This window comes from Trifolium pratense, linkage group LG3 (genome assembly GCF_020283565.1).
Source record: "Trifolium pratense cultivar HEN17-A07 linkage group LG3, ARS_RC_1.1, whole genome shotgun sequence".
In the NCBI taxonomy this organism is placed as follows: Eukaryota; Viridiplantae; Streptophyta; class Magnoliopsida; order Fabales; family Fabaceae; genus Trifolium; species Trifolium pratense.
In genome coordinates, this window is record NC_060061.1 from 10,225,411 (window position 1) to 10,246,234 (window position 20,824).

The following is a 20,824-nucleotide window of genomic DNA, read 5'->3' on the forward strand; positions in this document are numbered from 1 at the left end:
TAATGATCCAAAAAGTTCATATTAAAGGATCCACTAACAGTACTCTCTTCAATCTCAATTCTGCAACAACAAAAAAAATAGTGAAACAAAAATACCCGACTTTGTGTGAGAAAAAAAATCACATTGCCCTTTGAATTTTTGTTCCAAAAAAAAAATCCAGCATAGTGTTTCCCTCAAACCAGAAAATAAGGTATTTTGGAAAGGAAAAAAAATAAAAAAAATAGGGCAATGTGGGATTCTATTTTTTTTGTCAGGGGTAATTTAAAAACAAAAAATCGTTTATGGTGTACTATTCTACTGTAGCATTAACAATAAATCAATATTTTTTCATCAACAATGTGCCATTTCAAGGTCGATTTGCTTAACAATTATTGTGAATGCAAAAAATTTCAAGTGTTACATTTGTCTTGTTCACATATCATTGCTGCATGTTCTAATGTTCGTCAACAAAGGTTTTTGGCCCTAGTATCAAGACATTAAATTAAAGTATATATGAATTTAGAGATACAAAGAACCAATAAAGGCCGTCCAAAAAGTACTCAAATTAAAATCGAAATGGACGATGTTGCAAAGCAGCCAAAAAATTATGGATTATGTAAACAACCCGATCATAATCATAACATGTATCCAAATATTGAGGATCCATCTTCTCAATACTAGTTTATTTATTTCAGCCACTCGAATAAGCATAATGGTATAAAGTAGTAGGATAGTTTGGTATATATTGATTTTAAAAGGATGTAGCGGCGCAGCTTATTGTCCGTTTATCTTCCATTCAAGTATAATCATCTTACGTGTGTATATATATATATATATATATATATATATATATATAAAAATGTGTAGTTATGTAATTTATTTTACAAAAGTGGATTTTTTATTTTAAAAAAAAAAACCGAAAATACTGTAATAAGTTCCCCTGAAAAGCTCTGTGCAAGTTACAAAACAACCCTCTCTATCCTTTCATTTGCAGTATTTTCCTCTTTAAATATATGCATTTAACCTCCATCCATCCATTCATCACAAACTCATCAAAAGCTCTTGTATTTTCTCTTTACATTACAACATTACAATCTCACTTCACTAGCTCACTTGTACTCAAAATGACTACTACTGTTAACAAACATGAATCATCATCATCATCACTTGCATTGGTCCATGTTGATGTTGATCAACCTCAACCTCTTTCTGTTGCACCCATTGTATCTTCTTATAATGAGAAGATACGTCCTGTTCTAGATGCTCTTGAAAATCTAAGGCGCCTTAACATTGCTAAAGAGGGTATTCAACTTCCAACCATTGTTGTTGTTGGAGATCAATCTTCTGGCAAGTCAAGTGTCCTTGAATCTTTAGCTGGCATCAGCTTGCCACGTGGACAAGGTATCTGTACTAGGGTACCCTTGGTAATGAGGCTCCAAAACCATCCACTTCCACAGCCAGAGCTTGTATTGGAGTATAATGGCAACCATGTTGCAACTGATGAGGAAAATGTCTCTGATGCAATCAACAACGCTACTGAAGAGCTTGCTGGAACTGCCAAAGGGATTTCAAACAACCCTTTAACTTTGATTGTGAAGAAGAATGGTGTTCCTGATTTGACTATGGTTGATCTTCCAGGTATTACTCGTGTTCCTGTTCACGGACAACCAGATAATATCTATGACCAGATTAAGGATATCATTATGGAGTATATAACTCCAGAAGAGAGCATTATCTTGAATGTTCTTTCTGCTAGTGTTGATTTTACCACCTGTGAGTCCATTAGAATGTCACAATCTGTTGATAAAACTGGTTTGAGGACTTTAGCTGTTGTCACAAAAGCTGATAAATCTCCTGAAGGTTTGTTGGAGAAGGTGACTGCTGATGATGTTAACATAGGTCTTGGTTATGTTTGCGTTAGGAATCGAATTGGAGAGGAGACTTATGAAGAAGCCAGAAATGAAGAACAAAATCTGTTTGAGTTTCACTCACTTCTTTCTAAGATTGACAAATCCATTGTTGGTATTCCTGTCTTGGCTCAGAAGCTTGTTCATGTACAAGCTATGAGTATATCCAAAACTTTACCCGAAATCATTAAAAAAATTAATGAAAAGCTTGCTAATAGCTTACATGAGTTGGAGATTTTGCCTGCTAATTTGTCTTCTTTGGCTGATGCAATGTCTGCATTTCTCCAAATTATTTCTTTCTCTAGAGATTCTCTGAGAAAGATTCTTTTGATAGGAGAATTTGAAGAATACCCTGAAGAAAAGCAAATGCATTGCACGGCTCGTTTAGTGGATATGCTGAATTCCTATGCTAGTGAACTTAACAACTGTGCTGAGAGCAACGCAACCAAGGATTTCCTTATGGAGGAGATCAATGTTCTTGAGGAAGCAAAGTTTATTGGTCTTCCAAATTTCATGCCAAGAACTGCTTTTCAGACACTGCTTCAAAGAAAGGTTAGAGGCATTTCTCATATGCCAATTGATTTTGTTGACAGTGTGTGGGACTATCTGCAAAATGTTGTAACTACAGTGTTGAATCGGCACTCTGCAAACTATTATCAACTTCAGGTTTCGATTAGGAGAGCTGCGGAGCATCTTATTGCTAAGAAGAAGAAGAATTGCATTCAACATGTGCTGCAAGCTGTTGAAATGGAGAAGCTGACAGATTACACCTGTAATCCTGAGTACTTGGAGGAGTATAACAAAATCGTGTCTCATCGAGTAGCGTTTTTGAATGAAGTTTCAAGTGTTAATCTATATACAAGTACTGTGAACCTTGAAGGGTACGGTCCGATTGAAGTTGCTCAGTTGAAGTACTATCCCCACCAAGTGTTAACTCAAGCATATGATTTGAAGGCCAGATTGATTGCTTATTGGAAGATTGTTCTAAGGAGGCTTGTTGATGTTATTGCTTTACATTTGATGTTAAGCATCAATGAACTTGTAAATGTTGATTTTCAGAAGGAGCTATGCAATGGATTGTTATCTTCAGCTGGTGGTGGGGTTGAGAGGCTTCTTGAAGAGTCTCCTTCGATATCTGGGAAGAGAGAAAAACTAAGCAGGAGTGTGAAAGTCCTGAAGGAAAGCAAGGAAATGGTTGCTAACATTATCGACCGGATTGGTGTCTATGGCGATAACTAGTAGCATTGCTCAGTGTTTCCTAACAATTGTAGTCTTAATTCTGTCATTGTTTTTTGTTTGTTTGGATCTATCATGCAAGTGTGGCCTTTGTCCTGTCTTTATGTTTATCTGTTGGAAGTTTTATTAGTATTAAGGTCTTATGTTTTTAGTTTGTTCAACTTTATCTTGTCTTGTTGCTTCTTGTGGTCAAATTAAGTTGAATTACCTTAATGTATGGTTTTATTGTTGTTACTTTCCAATTTGTACTACTGTTTTTGACTTATTTTTATTTCTCCATTAATTATATGTTACTCTTTATATATGCACATAGCACCCCCAGTGTTAGCTTAACAACTAGATATAATAACCCGTTCAGCTCAATGAAACTTAATATGAGGATATGTGCATTGGTGAAATTTAAGGATCACTGCGCAGTTATACACAGTAAGCAAGACAGTTCTGATTGATCAGTGTAGTTTAAACACAGTTTCGAGGTATTAGTGATTTCAACAAAGCTCTTTGTGGTAGACACCATTGAAAACTCTTGAATGGCAAAGACTCTTTAATGGAGAGTGTGTTCAAAAATAGATATTCATCTTAGGAGTTCCTTAAGCTGGTACCAACCAAGTTATGCTTGATCGAGTATGTTAATTCTAAAGAAGTTATTGAAAAGGGCACAAGATGGAGAGTTAGCAATGGGGAACAAATCAAAATTTGGCATGACTAATGGCTACCTAACCAAAGTGAATTTAGAGCTCAAAGCCCTTATAAAAATCTCTCAGCCTCGGCCTCAGCCTAGATCCCTCTTTCATACATCCATGAGGCAAACCAAATTCTTGGCATCGGGGTGCTCGCGGTTTGGTTTGGATCGGTTTTGAGGCAAAAACTCATCCGATCCAAAAATAAATTCATTTGCGGTTTGGTTCGGTTTTGGATGACAAATAAAAAAAATCCGATCCAATCCGATCCAATATTATGCGATTTAATTTGGATCGGTTTTTTGATATCCAAATTATAAATTGTAATTTTTTATAATAAATATAAATATTATAAAAAACGCTACAAAATAATAGTTTGACATTTTTGACAAAATAAATATTAAGTTTGATGTAAAATATAACATATAATATATTGAAATTAATATTTTGGAATGACAATTACCAATTATATTCGAAACATATAAAAAGTAAAAAAAATATATTAAATTAAACTAATATATAGTATTATCAAAATTTAAAATAGATTAAATTAAACTAACATATAGTATTAACAAAATTTAAAATGAAAAAAAAAAGGTTAATGCAATACATATATTTATACTAATAAAAAGATAAATAAATATTAAAAAATATGTATGCAGTTTGGTTCGGTTTGGATCGGTTTTAAGAAATCAATCCGAAATCCGATCCGATCCAGCGGTTTTCACAAAAGAACATTCAAACACATCCAAAAAACTTCGGTTTTTTGCGATTTTCGGTTTTTTTGGATCGGTTTTCGGTTTTTATTTGGATTGGTTTGGATTTGAGCACCCCTAGGCATCTCCAATTCCCAAAGACTACTTGATGACAAGTCGTTGTGACATTGGGAAAGAAACGGAGATTACTATGTCGTATCGCCTCCTTCAGGATTTGGAAACTAGAAAAAAACCCTAAGTTCTCTAATAGTCACAATAGCAGCATGTGGAAGCGAATGTGCTTCCAAGGGCGCAATTCCTTGTGGTGATTAGGAAAAAATATGCTCCCCACAAGGAAACTGCCCCTTCTGTTATTTGCATCCTGAAACTGTTGACAACTTTTTCCTACAATGCGAGATAGCGAGAGCAACATGGTTCTGTTTGCATTGATTCTAGTAATTTTGTGGCATCATTAAGGATGTTAAAACTTGGGGGTGATGTCAAATGTTAATGTTTTTTTTTTTTTTTTTGTTAAAAGTTGATGATTTATAAGTACCACCAACTTATTTACAAAGAAAATACTACAATTGCTGATGCCAAGGATCGAACCCCTGACCAACAGCCTACACCCGCTCAGTCAGCAAGTGCCAACTGAGCTACCCCACCCACCCTTGGGGGTGATGTTAAAACTTGGGGGTGATGTCAAATGTTAATGTTACTAGTTATTAGTTAGAGTATCCGTTATGTTTGTTAACCGTTCTTTAAATTCTGTTGCTCATAGCCTAATAGGGCTCTCAAATTCTGTTTCCCCTTGATTGTAATGCTGCATAGGTTCAGCTTCTTTTGATTAATATTCCCTCCGGACACATTTATAAGAAAATTTGAATTTTTTGGTACATTAAAAAATAGATGTATGTAGTCTATATTATAGACCACATACACCAACACGCGTCCGACACGAGACATGTCTAATCTGAAGAGTGTCCGCGCCTCGTAGGTCTTAGGTCTAGTCCTGAACATATTTATTTTTTTAATAAAAATATATTTTAAAAAATAAAATATTAAAAAATAAAATTATATGATGTGGCAAGCCACATCAGTATTTTTTTAATAAAAAATGAGAAAAATGACTGAAATGTTACAAGTATATAAGATAAAGGACCTATATTACAAATAAAAGATAAATGATCAAAGTGTTACAAATAAATAAGATAGAGGACTTTTTGCCTAAATTTAATTATTGCATATTGCATTGCATTCGAATTGCAGGATCATAAAGGAATTACCACTACTATCATGCATGCATTTGGAAAGAACCTTTCAATTGCTCAAACATTGAATACCCTCCTAGGAACTGCCAAACTGCAATAACTTGTCCAATTCCCCTGTAAACCTCAACTAAACTCCATTAACTGATAGATACCAAACGTTTCTATAATTCTATCTCCCTTCATTTCATTTTCCCCTTAATTTAGACTCTATAAATATGCATTTCAGCCAAACCTCCATAATCATCTTATAAACTTCGCCAAAGGCTTTGTGTATTCATTTTCATAACTTGTATTGTGTCCTCAAAATCAAAATGGTTCTTACTTCAAAGAGAACTACTAAAAAAGCTACTGTCACTAAAAACCAACGCGATGAATCATCACTTTCACTAGTCCATGTTGAAAAAGCTCTAAGGCGCCTCAACATTACCAAAGAAGAAGGAATACAGCTTCCAACCATTGTTGTTGTCGGCGATCAGTCATCTGGAAAATCTAGTATTCTTGAATCTCTATCTGGTATCAGCTTACCACGAGGCCAAGGAATTTGCACAAGAGTACCACTGGTAATGAGGCTACAGAATCATCCACTTCCACTTCCTCATCCAGAACTCTTGCTAGAGTTCAATGGAAAAACAGTTTTTACAGATGAGACACATGTTTCAGATGCAATAAACATAGCTATTGAAGAGATTGCTGGTTCTGCCAAAGGGATTTCCAACACACCTTTGACATTGGTTGTGAAGAAAAATGGTGTGCCTGATCTTACTATAGTTGATCTTCCAGGTATAACTCGTGTTCCTGTTAAGGGACAACCTGATAATATTTATGATCAGATTAAGGATATAATTCTGGAGTATATAACTCCAGAAGAAAGCATTATCTTGAATGTTCTTCCTGCTACTGTCGATTTTACTACTTGTGAGTCTATTAGGATGTCTCAAAATGTTGATAAAACTGGTTCGAGGACACTTGCTGTTGTCACAAAGGCTGATAAATCACCTGAAGGATTGTTGGAGAAGGTTACTGCTGATGATATTAACATCAGTCTAGGTTATGTCTGTATACGAAACCGAATTGGAGATGAGTCTTTTGAAGAAGCAAGATTGGAAGAACAGAAGCTATTTGAGTCTCATTCACTTCTTTCTAAGATCGACAAATCCATTGTTGGTATTCCTGTCTTGATTCAGAAGCTTGTAGAAGTTCAAGCTAAGATGAATTCTGTCATGAATGAAGATGATGTGGACTTTGCAGTTGATGAAGGCATAGAGGAAGTGGATGAGCTAGCTGAAGAAGAGGATGTGCCCATTGCAAATATAAGGCCCAAAAGAAACACTAAGCTGCCTAACCACCTTAAGGACTTTGTTACTCCATCCTTGAAGAAGGGAAGCAAGAAATGAGCTTAGTATTTTAGAATATAACTCTGCTATTGCATTACCAAATTTTTCTATGCTCACTACTCCAAATTTTGTTAAAGAAACCATGGTCTTTTCAAGTCCAATGTTGGCTTATAATTCTTAAATCATTGGATGAATGTGAAATTTGTAGTTTGTTGGAGTAAAAATAACAATGAATTAAAGCTTTGTCAGTAAACTACCTAACTATAAAAATGTAAAATCTTGTCAAATATATAAATAAAATAATGTCAGTAAGTCACTTTCATAATTTCACAAAAATTAAGAATTATACTAGTTGGTTTTGTATGAGAAACATAAATTATAATAGGAACAAATTGAAATTGTTCCGGTAAAAATGATTTATTTAATAGGAACATTGTATTTTTATATGCAGACGTGGGAGTTCGAATTTTGAATATTTCAAGTAATTATTTTAAAGATGAAATTCTAACCATTAAACTACTTGACAAAAAAATAAGAAATTAAAATAATTAGACGGAAAAAAGTGAACAAATAGTAAAGTGCATTATATAAGAAAGTAATACAATATATGCATTTGTCGTCAAAAATCACATTTATTAAGAAAAGAAAAATCGATAATTTAAAATATGATTTTTAGTGTTGTCTTTGAAGATGTGAAAATAATTTTTATTAGTTATTAATTATGAAAAAAATAAGAGAGAAAAAAAGTTAAATGCAATTTACATTTAATTTTAGAATTTAATTTTATGAGAATAAGTAAAATTAAATCTAAAAAATGATAATTTTTTTGTAATTTCTCCTTATAATTTAGAACATGAAAAATTGATTTGGTAGCCAATAAAATTGTTTAAAATCTAGATTACGTGGGCCAATTAAAAAGAGTGTGGCCAAAAACGTGTGTTTGAGGCTTTGAGCATCTGCTGGTAAACAATACGGAGTAACTACCCCACACACACCATAATTATAGTAACTTCTAATAACTGCCATAGCAGTTACTTACTAAAATAGGCACCACCATAATTAACAAGCTTTATGCAATACTTTTCTCTTTAGGTTCTCTTCTATATAAATATATGCATTTAAGCTAAACCTCCATTCATTACAATCTCACTTCACTAGTTCTCAGTTGTACTAAAAATGACTTCTGGAAAGAAAAAGAGTTCCACAAAGGCTACTACTGTTAACAAACATGATGAATCATCATCGTCACTTGCATTGGTCCATGTTGATGTTGATGTTGATCAACCTCTTTCTGTTGCACTTGCACCTATTGTATCTTCATACAATGAGAAAATTCGTCCAGTTCTTGACGCCTTAGAAAATCTAAGGCGTCTGAACATTGCTAAAGAAGGAATACAGCTACCAACCATTGTTGTTGTTGGAGATCAATCATCTGGCAAATCCAGTGTTCTTGAATCTTTAGCTGGTATCAGTCTGCCACGTGGACAAGGCATCTGCACTAGGGTACCCTTGGTTATGCGCCTCCAGAATCATCCACTTCCAAATCCGGAGCTTGTTTTGGAGTATAATGGCAAGCATGTTTCAACTGATGAGAAAAATGTTTCTGATGAAATCAACACAGCTACTGAAGAGCTTGCTGGAACTGCCAAAGGGATTTGCAACACCCCTTTAACTTTGATTGTGAAGAAGAACGGTGTACCGGATCTTACTATGGTTGATCTTCCAGGTATTACTCGTGTTCCTGTTCATGGTCAACCTGATAATATATATGATCAGATTAAGGATATTATCATGGAGTATATAACTCCAGAAGAAAGTATTATCTTGAATGTTCTTACTGCTACTGTTGATTTTACTACCTGTGAGTCCATTAGGATGTCACAGTCTGTTGATAAAACTGGTTTGAGGACTTTAGCAGTTGTTACAAAGGCTGATAAATCTCCTGAAGGTTTGTTGGAAAAGGTTACTGCTGATGATGTGAATATAGGTCTTGGTTATGTTTGTGTAAGGAACCGAATTGGTGAAGAGTCTTATGAAGAGGCTAGAAATGAAGAGCAGAAACTATTTGAGTCTCATACTCTTCTTTCCAGAATAGATAAATCTATTGTGGGAATTCCTGTTTTGGCAGAAAAGCTTGTTCATGTGCAAGCCATGATTATATCAAAAACTTTGCCTGAGCTCGTAAAGAAAATTAACGAGAAGCTTAACAATAGTTTACACGAGTTGGAAAATTTACCTGCCAATTTGTCTTCATTTGCTGATGCTATGTCTGCTTTTATGCATATTGTTTCTCTGTCAAGAGATACTCTGAGAAAGATTCTTCTGATGGGAGATTTTGAAGAGTATCCTGATGGAAAGCAAATGCATTGCACGGCTAGGTTAGTTGAAATGTTGAATTCTTTTGCAAGTGATCTTAAAAACTCTGCTGAGAGTATTGGAACCAAGGATTTCCTTATGGATGAGATCAAAGTTCTTGAGGAAGCCAAGATTATTGGTCTGCCAAATTTCATGCCAAGAACTGTTTTTCTGACCTTACTTCAGAGAAAAGTAAGAGGTGTTTCTCATATGCCAGTTAATTTTGTTGACGATGTTTGGAACTATTTGGAAACTATCATTACTACGGTTTTGAAGCGCCACTCTGAAAACTATTATCAGTTACAGGTCTCTACTCGTCGAGCAGCTGAGAATCTTATTGCTAAGAAGAAGAAGAATTCCATTCAACACGTGATTCAAGCTGTTGAAATGGAAAAGCACACGGACTACACTTGTAATCCAGAGTACTTGCAGGAGTACTACAAGCTGGTGTCTCATCAAGAAGCGTTTTTGAAAGAGGTGTTGAATGTTAATCGACAGACAAGTACTGTGAAGCTTGAAGGGGTTGGAGACATTGAAGTTAATCATCTGCTAAACTATCCGAATTTGTTGAGTCAGGCCTTTGACTTGACGGCGAGATTGATTTCCTATTGGAAAATTGTGGTGAGGAGGCTCATTGATGTTATTGCTTTGCATTTGATGCTAAGCATCAATGAACTTGTGGATGTTGATTTGCAGAAGGACATATGCAAGGAAATGTTATCCTCAACAGGTGGTGGTGTTGAGAGTCTTCTTGAAGAGTCTCCTTCAATATCAGGTAAGAGAGAAAAGTTGAGCAGGAGTGTTAAAGTGCTGAGGGAAAGCAAGGAAACAGTTGCTAACATTATGCACAGGATTGGAGTTTATCATGTTTATGGTGATAACTGAAAGCATTTCCTAGTGTTTCTTAAGAATTGGAGTTCATTTTGAAATTGTCTTTAATTTTTGTTTGTTTTGATTATGATGCATGTGGTCTTTATCAGGCCCTTTTTGTTTATCTGTTGGAGAACTTTAACTAGTATGCAAGTCCTATGTTTTTTGTTTGTAAAACTTCAGTGGTTGGTTGCTGTTTTTGATCTAAGTACTACGCTTTTATTGTCTTTACTTTCTATCTTGTACTACTCTTTTGGACTATATGCACAAAAATTCAAACCCTTACCACTAATCATCTCAATTGCGATAAAAGCTTTTCAAGTTCAATGTAAACTTATATAGTTACAAAACACTGATATTATTCTTGAACCATTGGAGGTATTTGAAATTTATAGTCCGTGGAGCAAAAATAATATACTATGAACTAACAATTAATTCAAATATATTCATTTTAGGGATTATGTTGCGTTATAAATTTAGATGGCAGCATATATGCATAGGCCACCTACTTGGTCCAAATGCATGCATGGCGGTAATTAGGGATGATCCAAATTAAAGAAAATATATTTTGGAACTAAACATAGAATGACAGGGTCTGCCCATCCCGGTGGCAAACATCCATCCGTCTCATTTTCCGGAGCAACACTCAACAATCATCCTGGTGGCTTCCGTAACAAGGGAAAATTACAAATGCAGTGTGTTGATTGCACAGATGAATAAAAAGTGCTACTAATTTTGTTGACAGAACATAATAATTAATTATTAATAAACCATGTAATACAGTACTATACTACTGTAAATGTAAATTTAATTATTATTGCATATGCACTGCATTGGAATTGTAGGATCATAGAGTAATTACCACTAGTCCACTACTATCATGCATGCATTTATGGAGGAACCTTTCAATTGCTCGAACATTGAAGACCCTCCTATAGTAACTGCAAAACTGCAGTAACTAGTCCAATTCCCCTGTAAACTTCAACTAAACTCCATTAACTGCAAGATACCAAACGTTTCTCTTTCTCTTCATTTCATTTTCCTCTTAATTAGATTCTATAAATATGCCTTTCAGCTAAACCTCAACTCATTCATCTTATAAACCTCACCAAAAGCTTTGTGTATTCACTTTCTTCTATCATTATCATAACTTGTTTTGTGTCCTCAAAATGGTTCTGACTTCAAAGAGAACTGCTACAAAAGCTACTGTCAATAATAACCAGCGCGATGAATCATCACTTTCGTTAGTCCATGTTGAACAAGCTCAACCCCTTTCTGTTGCACCAATCATATCATCATATAATGAGAAAATTCGTCCAGTTCTTGATGCACTAGAAAATCTCAGGCGTCTGAACATTGCAAAAGAAGGAATTCAGCTTCCAACAATTGTTGTTGTTGGTGACCAATCATCAGGGAAATCTAGTGTTCTTGAATCTCTAGCTGGTATCAGCTTGCCGCGAGGACAAGGAATCTGCACAAGGGTACCATTGGTGATGAGGCTGCAGAATCATCCACTTCCTCAACCAGAACTCTTGCTAGAGTTCAATGGAAAAACAGTTTTTACAGATGAAGCTCATGTTTCTGATGCAATAAACATAGCAACAGAAGAGATTGCTGGCTCTGCTAAAGGGATTTCCAACACACCTTTGACTTTGGTTGTGAAGAAGAATGGTGTACCTGATCTTACTATGGTTGATCTTCCAGGTATTACTCGTGTTCCTGTTCATGGTCAACCTGATAATATTTATGATCAGATTAAGGATATAATTATGGAGTATATAACTCCTGAAGAAAGTATTATCTTGAATGTTCTTTCTGCTACGGTCGATTTTACTACTTGTGAGTCTATTAGGATGTCTCAAACTGTTGATAAAACTGGTTTGAGGACTTTGGCTGTTGTAACAAAGGCTGATAAATCACCTGAAGGCTTGTTGGAGAAGGTTACTGCAGATGATGTTAACATCGGTCTAGGTTATGTCTGTGTGCGAAATCGAATTGGAGACGAGTCTTATGAAGAAGCTAGATTGGAGGAACAAAAGCTGTTTGAGTCTCATTCACTTCTTTCCAAAATAGATAAGTCTATTGTTGGTATTCCTGTTCTTGCTCAAAAGCTGGTTCAGGTTCAAGCTATGATAATTTCCAAAACTCTGCCGGAGATTATAAAGAAGATTAATGAGAAACTTGCTTCTAATGCGAATGAGTTAGAGAATTTGCCGGCTAATTTATCTTCAGTTGCTGATGCTATGACTGCTTTCATGCATATCCTTGGGTTGTCTAGAGATTCTCTAAAAAAGATTCTTCTCACTGGAGATTTTGATGAGTACCCTGAAGACAAACACATGCATTGCACTGCTCGATTAGTTGAAATGCTAAATTTATATGCAAGTGATCTTGAAAACTGTGATGAAAGTGATGCTAAAAAGAATTTTCTGATGGAAGAGATCAAGGTGTTGGAAGAGGCCAAGTGGATTGGTCTTCCAAATTTCATGCCAAGAACTGCTTTTTTGACATTACTGCAGAGAAAGGTTAAGGGCATTTCTTATATGCCAGTTAATTTTGTTGACAATGTCTGGGACTATCTTGAATCTGTTGTGATTTCAGTTTTAAATCATCATTCATCAAACTATTATCAGCTACAGGTTTCCACTCGCAGAGCAGGTGAGAAGCTGATTGCTAAGAAGAAGAAGAATTCTGTTCAACATGTCTTGGAAGCTGTAGAAATGGAAAAGCTGACAGATTACACATGTAATCCTGAGTACTTGCTTGAGTATAATAGGCTGATAGCTCAACAAGAAACATTTTTGAAAGAAGTTTTGAGAACCGATGAACCAAAGCCAACTCATGTGAAGCTTGAAGGGGTTGGGGAAATTGATGTTATGAACCTGAGGAATTATCCTCATGTGCTAAGTCAAGCCTTTGACCTGAAGGCTAGGATGATTGCATACTGGAAGATTGTTTTGAGGAGACTCATAGACAGCATTGCTCTGCATTTGATGTTAAGCATCAATGAACTGATTAACATTGATTTACAGAAGGAGATTTGTAATGATCTTTTGTCTCCAGGTGGTGGTGGGATAGAGAGGCTGCTTGAAGAGTCTCCATCTATATCTGGCAAGAGGGAGAAGCTGAGCAGAAGTGTCAAAGTTCTTAGGGAAAGTAAGGAGACAGTTGCTAGAATTATGGATAGGATTGGGATCTATGATTAGAAGTTTTGCTCAAGGTTTCTGATCTTAGTTGCTGGTGCTTTTATGAAGGTTTTTGTTTAAGAATAACTCTGGAATTTCTACTAGTAGTATCCAGGATCAATGGTTTTTGTTTCTTTGAGATTTTGTTTATGCTTTTTGTGAGAAAAAATTTCCTTTCCTTAATGCATGGTATTATTATCCTTACTTCCAATTGTGTTGTTTTCTTCATGGTTTATTTCTGCATTAATTTATCCCCCTTAGCGTTAACATGGCGATGCTTGAACAGTTATTTCATTGTTATGTTTGCATGCATAATTTAATGATTAAACCTCACATAATACCAAAGGTCTATAGTTATTAATTTTGGCTAACACAAATAACAGACATTTTACTTCAACGTGTTCCAACAATATAGACCTTTTCGATTCGTCGCTAGTAAACTTGATAGCAAAACATATCTAAATCAGGTATTACATGTTGTAATTTGAACTAATACGACTTAAAGCAAGCAGTGTGTTTATTCAAATTGCAAAGATAAATAGGATATGTTCTACCCAAAATTTATATATGCAATTACCCTAAAGTACAAGAGAGAGACCCATTGTACATTGTTTTTACAAAACTATACAGTCAAACAGAGTCCTTAAGCTCCTCTCAAATACCTACAAGACAAAAAAAAAGGTACCCCTGTACAGTTGTATTGACCATTCAAATATGTTGAAATTGTATTTTTGTATAATGGTTGTGTCTAGACTGAGCACATTTACAAAATATAATTAGAAATTTACACTAGAGTCTAGTTGTAAGCTCATAAGTGTTAAAAATGAAGCTAAATCTGCAACCTGCCAAAACATTGATCATTTAATGGTTAGGATTCCTAAAATAATTAGACTCACTATGCTGTATTATGGTTCGGAGGATATCTCATGAGTATCATTGCCAAGTATTGAGGGAGTGCTATATGTAAGCAATCCTGTTGAACCGTCCGTTCGGCTTGTGCTGCTTGCACTGTGACCTTCCTTGTTTTGATGAATGTCCCTCATGGCTTTAAACCTTAAATCTTCGCTGAAAGCATTACCTTCGGGGATAACATCTGGAATGCTGATTCTTCCTTCAAGCATGTTTACAACCTCAGACATTGCAGGCCTAAGTGACGGCGACGGATTTGTACACAAGAGAGCCACTTTCACTAGATTTTTTGTTTCAGTTGTGTTTATCTCTGATCCCAACCTCTCATCAACCAGTGACATAACATTTTTAGTCCGTTCCAGAAATAATGCCTGCAATTTTCGTTTTTGTTATGATACTTTTGCACGATGAAAAAGGGTGGCTTAAAATGCCAAGCATGGATAAGCAGTTGAATAGCAGAATACCTTATCTAGAAGGCAAACACAATTATCACTTGGCATGTAATTGTTATTACTCTTTCCACTAACAGTTTCCAAGACCACAACTCCAAAACTGTAAACATCAGCCTTGTAACTCAAGTAACCCCATAAAGCATATTCCGGTGCCATATATCCTCTGCAAAAGCAAAACATAGATTTTGATTCTTAGTCAAGAAAACATTACAGGTTGCATTGTCAAGGGAGAGAGAACTGACATTGTGCCTGCAACTCGAGTGATTATATGGGTCTTCTCCTCTTCATCAAGCCTAGCCAACCCAAAATCAGATATTTTAGGGTTCAAATTCCCATCCAGTAACACATTAGTAGCTTTGATATCTCGATGAACGACCTTGAGTCTTGATTCTTCGTGAAGAAATGCTAGACCTTTTGCTATGCCAATGCAGATCCTAAGCCTTGATGGCCAATCGAGTTTAAGCTGATTTTCTGAACCTATAGAATGTACAAAAATAAGTTAAGCTTGAATTAATATAAAGTAGTGGTCACACATTTCTATTTCCCAGCGGCTAATGTGAATATGTGATCCTTATTAAGTTACCATAAAATTGGAAGAGGATACATTTCTGATAAGTCACATTCAGATTAACCAGATTTTTTAATTGTTTCCCATGAATACCACTTAGTGTCGTACCATACAGAACATGTAAAAAATAACTAGGCAAAAGACAGATATAAATTATAATAGTTGTACTGTTGAGTATAAACTCACTGAATAAAGCACGGGCCAGGCTATTATTTTCCATGTACTCATACACCAATATTAATTGATCCCCTTCAATGCAACACCCATGAAGTTTAACAAGATTAGGATGTTGAAAACACGATATCATGCCTATCTCGTTTAAAAATTCGCGGTTTCCCTGCCGAGACTTCGAGGAGAGCTGTTTGACTGCTACCCATGTACCATCAGATAATTGGCCCTGCAATTCGGCTGTTATTTTACATGCTTGAGACAAACATAACTTATTATGTTTGGAAGAAGGTAGTATTTTCACTGTAATACCTTGTAGACAGGACCAAAACCGCCTTCCCCGACCTTATTAGCAGGACTGAATCCATCTGTGGCGGCTTTAATTTGTTTTAACGTAAATGTCCTCATTTGAAAATCTTGCCCTTTAAAAACTATCCAATAAATATAAAAAATAATAAGTACGTATTTCTGAGGAATAATCAGGTTTAGTCTATGTAGATAGTTGACTTGAGTTTAAAGCAAAATGCTCAAAATATTTGCACTGTAGAGTGGTTGATGTAAGTACATACATTTGTTATGTGCCAATTTACATAGAAATGCTTGTTAATATAAAACGCATGAACTGAAGACAAATGTTTATACGGTTGAAAATAATATAAATTATTATCTCCTATCCACCTTGAAAGGCTATTGGATCCAAGAAACTCACTTTTTTCTCTTCTACTACTTATTCCTTTGATGTAGCCTTTCCTCCAAAAAATGCCTACCACAATAAGGACTAGGCACACTGCTGTAACTCCAAATCCTACTCCAATGACTAATTTACGGCTTTTATTCTTTTGGTCTGAACAAGGTTTAGAATCTGGAAGAAAAACACAAGGGAGCTATTCTCCGGTTATACAAAAAAATACAAATAGAATGGTACAAAATATTTAAGTCAGAACCACAACTTTTTGAAATCAAATTTTGATCAAATGCAGAAAAAAGGAAGTTTCTGCTTAGCCACATCACATAAGTAATATAAGTCACACAGATAGAATTCTTAGGTAGCTCCGGCTTTTGTGTTGTTTTCGGAGTTTCTCTCTTTGTTTCTTTATTATGAGTGGCATTCTAACCCATTAGATTGCATTCAATTGTGTGCAAAAATTTGCCCCACACTGATATGCCAATACACAAGTTAAAGCATTATATGACTCACCCGAAACAATCGAGAAAGCTGATATAAGGGGACCATAAACTCCAGAAACAGGAATCCTTGTAGTCCCCTTGCCAGCCCAGTAGAATCGAATCTCTAAAATACCATCTGTTACATTGACATTATTTGTTGATAATATCCGCGGTTTTTGAGCAAGGTGTGATTCATCTTCAATATTAAAATCCTTCCAAACTAATGTTCCCTGGAACAGAAGTTTTTTCTTGTTAAATCCTGAACTGGCCAACAAACTATATTTTCTTAATTTTGATTAATACCTGAACATAGATATCAAATAAGCGCTTCCCAAGACTTCTATATGTCTTATCATTTGTAAATTGTATTTCGGCAAAGTGGAGATGAACGGTATATTTCCCATTTTCCAAGCAATAGTGAAAATAAGTAAGCGAAATGGGAGCAGTACGAGCTGTTGTATATATTTCTGGCATACTTGATGATAACAAAGACCTGGAGTAACGTGTATTTTGAAAATCACCGTCATCCATGAAGTCCCCGGTGCTACTAAAACCCCAATGATTTTCAGAATCAGTATAATATTTAGCAGCACCCCCCGTCACATCTCCATCTCCAATATAGAGCATATTTTTACCATTTTCCCTCACCTGTATATTGTTTCCACCACAATTAACATGCAAACAACTCGAATCTGCAACGATAGAAAAATGAAGTTAGAAAAATATATCTGGGACTTGAAAAGTACTAGCAAACATTTCGAAAGATAGAATAATATATACTTATACTTACATCTAGGACAGGTTAAAGTTTCTGAACATGGAAGAACCCCTTGTCTGACAAGAATCAAGAAAGACAATCATATCATTAGTAGAACTCGAATTGCCAACATACTTTTACTCAAATAATTGAAAGAAAAAAGACAAGGTTTTACAATGCATTGGTCCCTGACGAGCTCCGGAACAAGTTTAGGTTTAAATTCCTGATCAAGTAAACAAGGTTAAAAATTAATCAGTTCTACAATAACATCAAATCTTAGGAATAATTATTGCAAAAGACTATGTTCTTACAGATAAAATCCACATGTAGGTTTCCCAGGTCCTTGCCATGTAAAGTTGTTGTAAGAAAGATCACTGCACCCAAATATTAGAAAAGTATATTATCGGCAGTCAAAATTTTAGTGCTGAATCCACCCACCCAACTTGCCATTTTACAAGAACTGAAGCTAGAAGACTTATAAAAGTTTGATATCAGCTAGAAAACTTTGTGAAAATAAATGATACTAGTACTTTGCAATGTCGAAGTTGAAATGACGGAGGTAAAATACGTACACATTGCTTCCATCCATCAAGATTGAGTCAGGTACATTACCACTTAGCTTGTTGCCAGTTAGGAATCTGAAAAGAACCAATTGAAAATTGTTTACAATTACAGCATTTCAACTCTGAGGCGACAAAAGGGAACATCATGGTACATGTCTGCATACATGGTTCTGTTTAACAGAATGCGCAATCTACTTATATAGGGAAAGTACACTTACAGAAATCTCAGATGTCCCACATGTACCATCGCCGGTATTTCCCCAAACAAATTATTGAAACTTAGATCCCTATAAAAGTTAAAGATGTAATGGTATTTGTGATTGCACCAATGACAAGAATTCAAAAACAATCTTAGGCATATAAATTCAAATGTTATACTTACAACATTTCCAAACTCTTCATTGTCCAGAAATAGCTAGGAATCTTTCCAGTAATATTGCAATTCCTCAAAATCCTAGATTAAAAAACCTGAATTACTTTGAATCAAAAAATTGAAAATAAAATGTGCCAAAATGATTTTTAACATAAAACCGAACATACAATCTTATCATTCCTGACATGTTGCTTAAAATAGGAAAATCCTGACTTGGACCATTTATGTCACTAATCCTCCTGTATCATAATTTCCACCAAAAGTCGATATATAAAACAAGATGGTCCAGGTGAAGAACATTAAAGAAACTAATAAAGATTAGTAGGCTTTTCACTTACAGTTGAGATAAATTAGTCAAAAGAGATATCGTTGACGGGATAGGTCCCTCCAGTCCACTTGCATGCATTTCTCTTCATTGATATACATTATAATGAGAATATATATCTTAAAATAACCATAATGTAGGCTTATCTATTTCCTAAAGTTACAAGTACATTTGAAGATTTGTTAAAAAAATGAAGAAAAAAAGAGTGATTGCAATCTCACAGTCTTTGAAGCTGTTTCCAATTCGGTATGAAGCTAGGTATTTTTCCATTGAAACTATTATCATTTATCCTACTGCAATGCATAAAAAATTTATATTCATCAGGGAAAATGTCAATATTTATTTTCTGAGTAAAATAGTTAAACAGAACTTACAAATCTGTCAAGTTATGTAACTTAGCAAATGTCACTGGTAAGTTTCCAGACAATTTATTGGATGATAGAATCCTGCACAGATAGTATTGCATATAAAACTCATCAGATACACATTGTTTAATCTTTCAAATATATTATAACAACAAAACATATGAATCTTGGATCGCATTTTCTTACAAAGTCTGCAGGTTAGAGAGACTTCCAAGTTCAGAGGGAACAAGACCGACAAATTGGTTTGCTTCAAGGTTCCTGATATGAGACCACAATGACAGAAACCTTCAATCAGATCAGAACCATATAGGAATATACATATCACCACAATGACAGAAACTTAGTTTCGCAATTGAGTATTGAACTTTGATCAACATAAATCTTCAAAAAAGAAAAAAAAAATAATGAGTAAAATCTATTTATAAACTTACAGGTATGTTAGAGTGGTAATATTTCCCAACTCCCTAGGAATCTCCCCTGATAAACGATTAACAAGTAGTGAACTGCATAATATGTCGTATTTAGTCCAAAAAACAGCCAAGTAACTGAATGAAAATTTCAATTGGTTGACAAGAACTTACATTGAAGTTAGCTCAATTGAAGCCCATTCCTTCGGAATTGTACCATTTAGGTAGTTCAAAGCAAAATCACTACAATGAAAACACATTTCATTTCAATCAGCAATGCAATTAAAGAAACTAAATTTTAACATTAAACTACTAATAGAGAGCATCTGTAAGGTATTCCTAGTTCTTACATTACTTTGAGATACGGAAGCTTAACCAATTGAGGCGGAAGTGTGCCGGGAAGGTTTAGCCCCTTGAATATACTAAAAAATGGAAATTCATTTTTCATAAGAAAACAACTTAAGCTCAACCTACTATTATTAACATTAAGAATGTAACTATATATAGTTTTTCATACCTATGAATTATATGAAAATTAAAGATTATATCAAAGTGTAAATAACTTGAAGGAGATAAGATAAAGAGATGTTTACATCCTTACTACGTGACAAAAGGTGTCATTTGCAGAATAGCAATCACAGTCAATATTGCTTTCAGATCCATCAGGTGGATTTTTTGTTAAACCAATCATTTTAATTTCACATGAATCACCATCAAATTTCCAATAGGTTGCACCCATTGTCCTAGTGATTTCTTCAAGAGCATCAACTAAAAATAAACATTTTAAGACAATATAATTAAAATTAAAGTTATAAGTGCAAGAAAATAAAATATACTGAATTATTGAAGTAGAAAACATTAACATTAACAGTGGTACAAAAAGTACAAAAAGGCTTTTAATTATTTTTATGATACTAAAACTTTAGAAGAAAATGGAAAAGTGATTTGGTTCTTACTCTCTTGCTGAGGAAGTTTAGATTCTGCATAATCCAAGGAATTGAAACAGATGAATGCAATGATTGAGAAAGCAAAGAAGATCTTAGATAGCATCATCAAAGACAAAACCAGCACACAGAAAGTACTAAATTGCTAATTTTGTCTTCAAAACTTGTTCATTTTTGGATATGGAATGAAAAAATCTACAAGAAGATGATAGAGAGGAAAGAAAAAGTATGCATGTACTATTGAGTCTATTTTGTACGGTGAAGTCTTTATTATTTATGGCAGCATGTTCACTTTATTTCGTTGAAATTTCAAT

The 20,824-nt window shown here is 34.7% G+C and overlaps 5 protein-coding genes across 7 annotated transcripts; 4 read left to right on the forward strand and 1 right to left on the reverse strand.

The window, feature by feature from the left end:
* Positions 1-946: 946 nt before the first annotated feature.
* LOC123917856 (dynamin-related protein 4C-like) lies at positions 947-3,356 on the forward strand. Its single transcript, XM_045969732.1, has one exon. It carries the CDS (start codon positions 993-995, stop codon positions 3,123-3,125), a length of 2,133 nt encoding a protein of 710 aa, XP_045825688.1. The 5' UTR covers positions 947-992; the 3' UTR covers positions 3,126-3,356.
* A 2,723-nt stretch (positions 3,357-6,079) lies between these two features.
* Positions 6,080-7,162, forward strand: LOC123914562 (putative dynamin-related protein 4A). Its single transcript, XM_045965763.1, has one exon. It carries the CDS (start codon positions 6,080-6,082, stop codon positions 7,160-7,162), a length of 1,083 nt encoding a protein of 360 aa, XP_045821719.1.
* A 1,116-nt stretch (positions 7,163-8,278) lies between these two features.
* Positions 8,279-10,488, forward strand: LOC123917858 (dynamin-related protein 4C-like). Its single transcript, XM_045969733.1, has one exon. It carries the CDS (start codon positions 8,279-8,281, stop codon positions 10,340-10,342), a length of 2,064 nt encoding a protein of 687 aa, XP_045825689.1. The 3' UTR covers positions 10,343-10,488.
* Positions 10,489-11,496: 1,008 nt separating this feature from the next.
* LOC123917859 (dynamin-related protein 4C-like) lies at positions 11,497-13,533 on the forward strand. Its single transcript, XM_045969734.1, has one exon. It carries the CDS (start codon positions 11,497-11,499, stop codon positions 13,531-13,533), a length of 2,037 nt encoding a protein of 678 aa, XP_045825690.1.
* A 478-nt stretch (positions 13,534-14,011) lies between these two features.
* Positions 14,012-20,824, reverse strand: LOC123917860 (probable LRR receptor-like serine/threonine-protein kinase RFK1). 3 transcript variants are annotated; one of them, XM_045969735.1, is made up of 24 exons: positions 20,523-20,824; positions 20,160-20,334; positions 19,917-19,988; positions 19,741-19,809; positions 19,591-19,662; positions 19,346-19,417; positions 19,169-19,240; positions 19,016-19,087; positions 18,808-18,879; positions 18,637-18,708; positions 18,479-18,550; positions 18,315-18,383; positions 18,106-18,171; positions 17,845-17,907; positions 17,709-17,756; positions 17,567-17,610; positions 17,080-17,468; positions 16,808-17,006; positions 16,319-16,471; positions 15,922-16,040; positions 15,628-15,838; positions 15,116-15,350; positions 14,886-15,036; positions 14,012-14,792 (listed from the first exon to the last, which is right to left on the reverse strand). In XM_045969735.1, the coding sequence occupies exons 1-24, from the start codon at positions 20,617-20,619 to the stop codon at positions 14,418-14,420; spliced, it is 3,039 nt and encodes a 1,012-aa protein (XP_045825691.1). In that variant the 5' UTR covers positions 20,620-20,824; the 3' UTR covers positions 14,012-14,417. The 3 variants fall into 3 exon arrangements, with proteins under 3 accessions (XP_045825691.1, XP_045825693.1, XP_045825692.1); XM_045969737.1 differs by having other exon boundaries at positions 20,168-20,334; positions 20,523-20,780; XM_045969736.1 differs by lacking the exon at positions 16,319-16,471 and having other exon boundaries at positions 20,523-20,783.

What these genes read in the sequence shown, in the direction of transcription:
- LOC123917860 (XM_045969735.1), bottom strand. Translation starts at nt 20,619, where the DNA reads ATGATGCTATCTAAGATCTTCTTTGCTTTCTCAATCATTGCATTCATC. An exon ending in CTCTCTAACCTGCAGACTTT is followed by an intron (nt 19,241 to 19,345) that starts GTAAGAAAATGC and finishes CTATCTGTGCAG; the next exon opens with GATTCTATCATCCAATAAAT. An exon ending in GTGTTTGCCTTCTAGATAAG is followed by an intron (nt 14,793 to 14,885) that starts GTATTCTGCTAT and finishes CGAAAATTGCAG; the next exon opens with GCATTATTTCTGGAACGGAC.
- LOC123917856 (XM_045969732.1), top strand. Translation starts at nt 993, where the DNA reads ATGCATTTAACCTCCATCCATCCATTCATCACAAACTCATCAAAAGCT.
- LOC123917858 (XM_045969733.1), top strand. Translation starts at nt 8,279, where the DNA reads ATGACTTCTGGAAAGAAAAAGAGTTCCACAAAGGCTACTACTGTTAAC.
- LOC123917859 (XM_045969734.1), top strand. Translation starts at nt 11,497, where the DNA reads ATGGTTCTGACTTCAAAGAGAACTGCTACAAAAGCTACTGTCAATAAT.
- LOC123914562 (XM_045965763.1), top strand. Translation starts at nt 6,080, where the DNA reads ATGGTTCTTACTTCAAAGAGAACTACTAAAAAAGCTACTGTCACTAAA.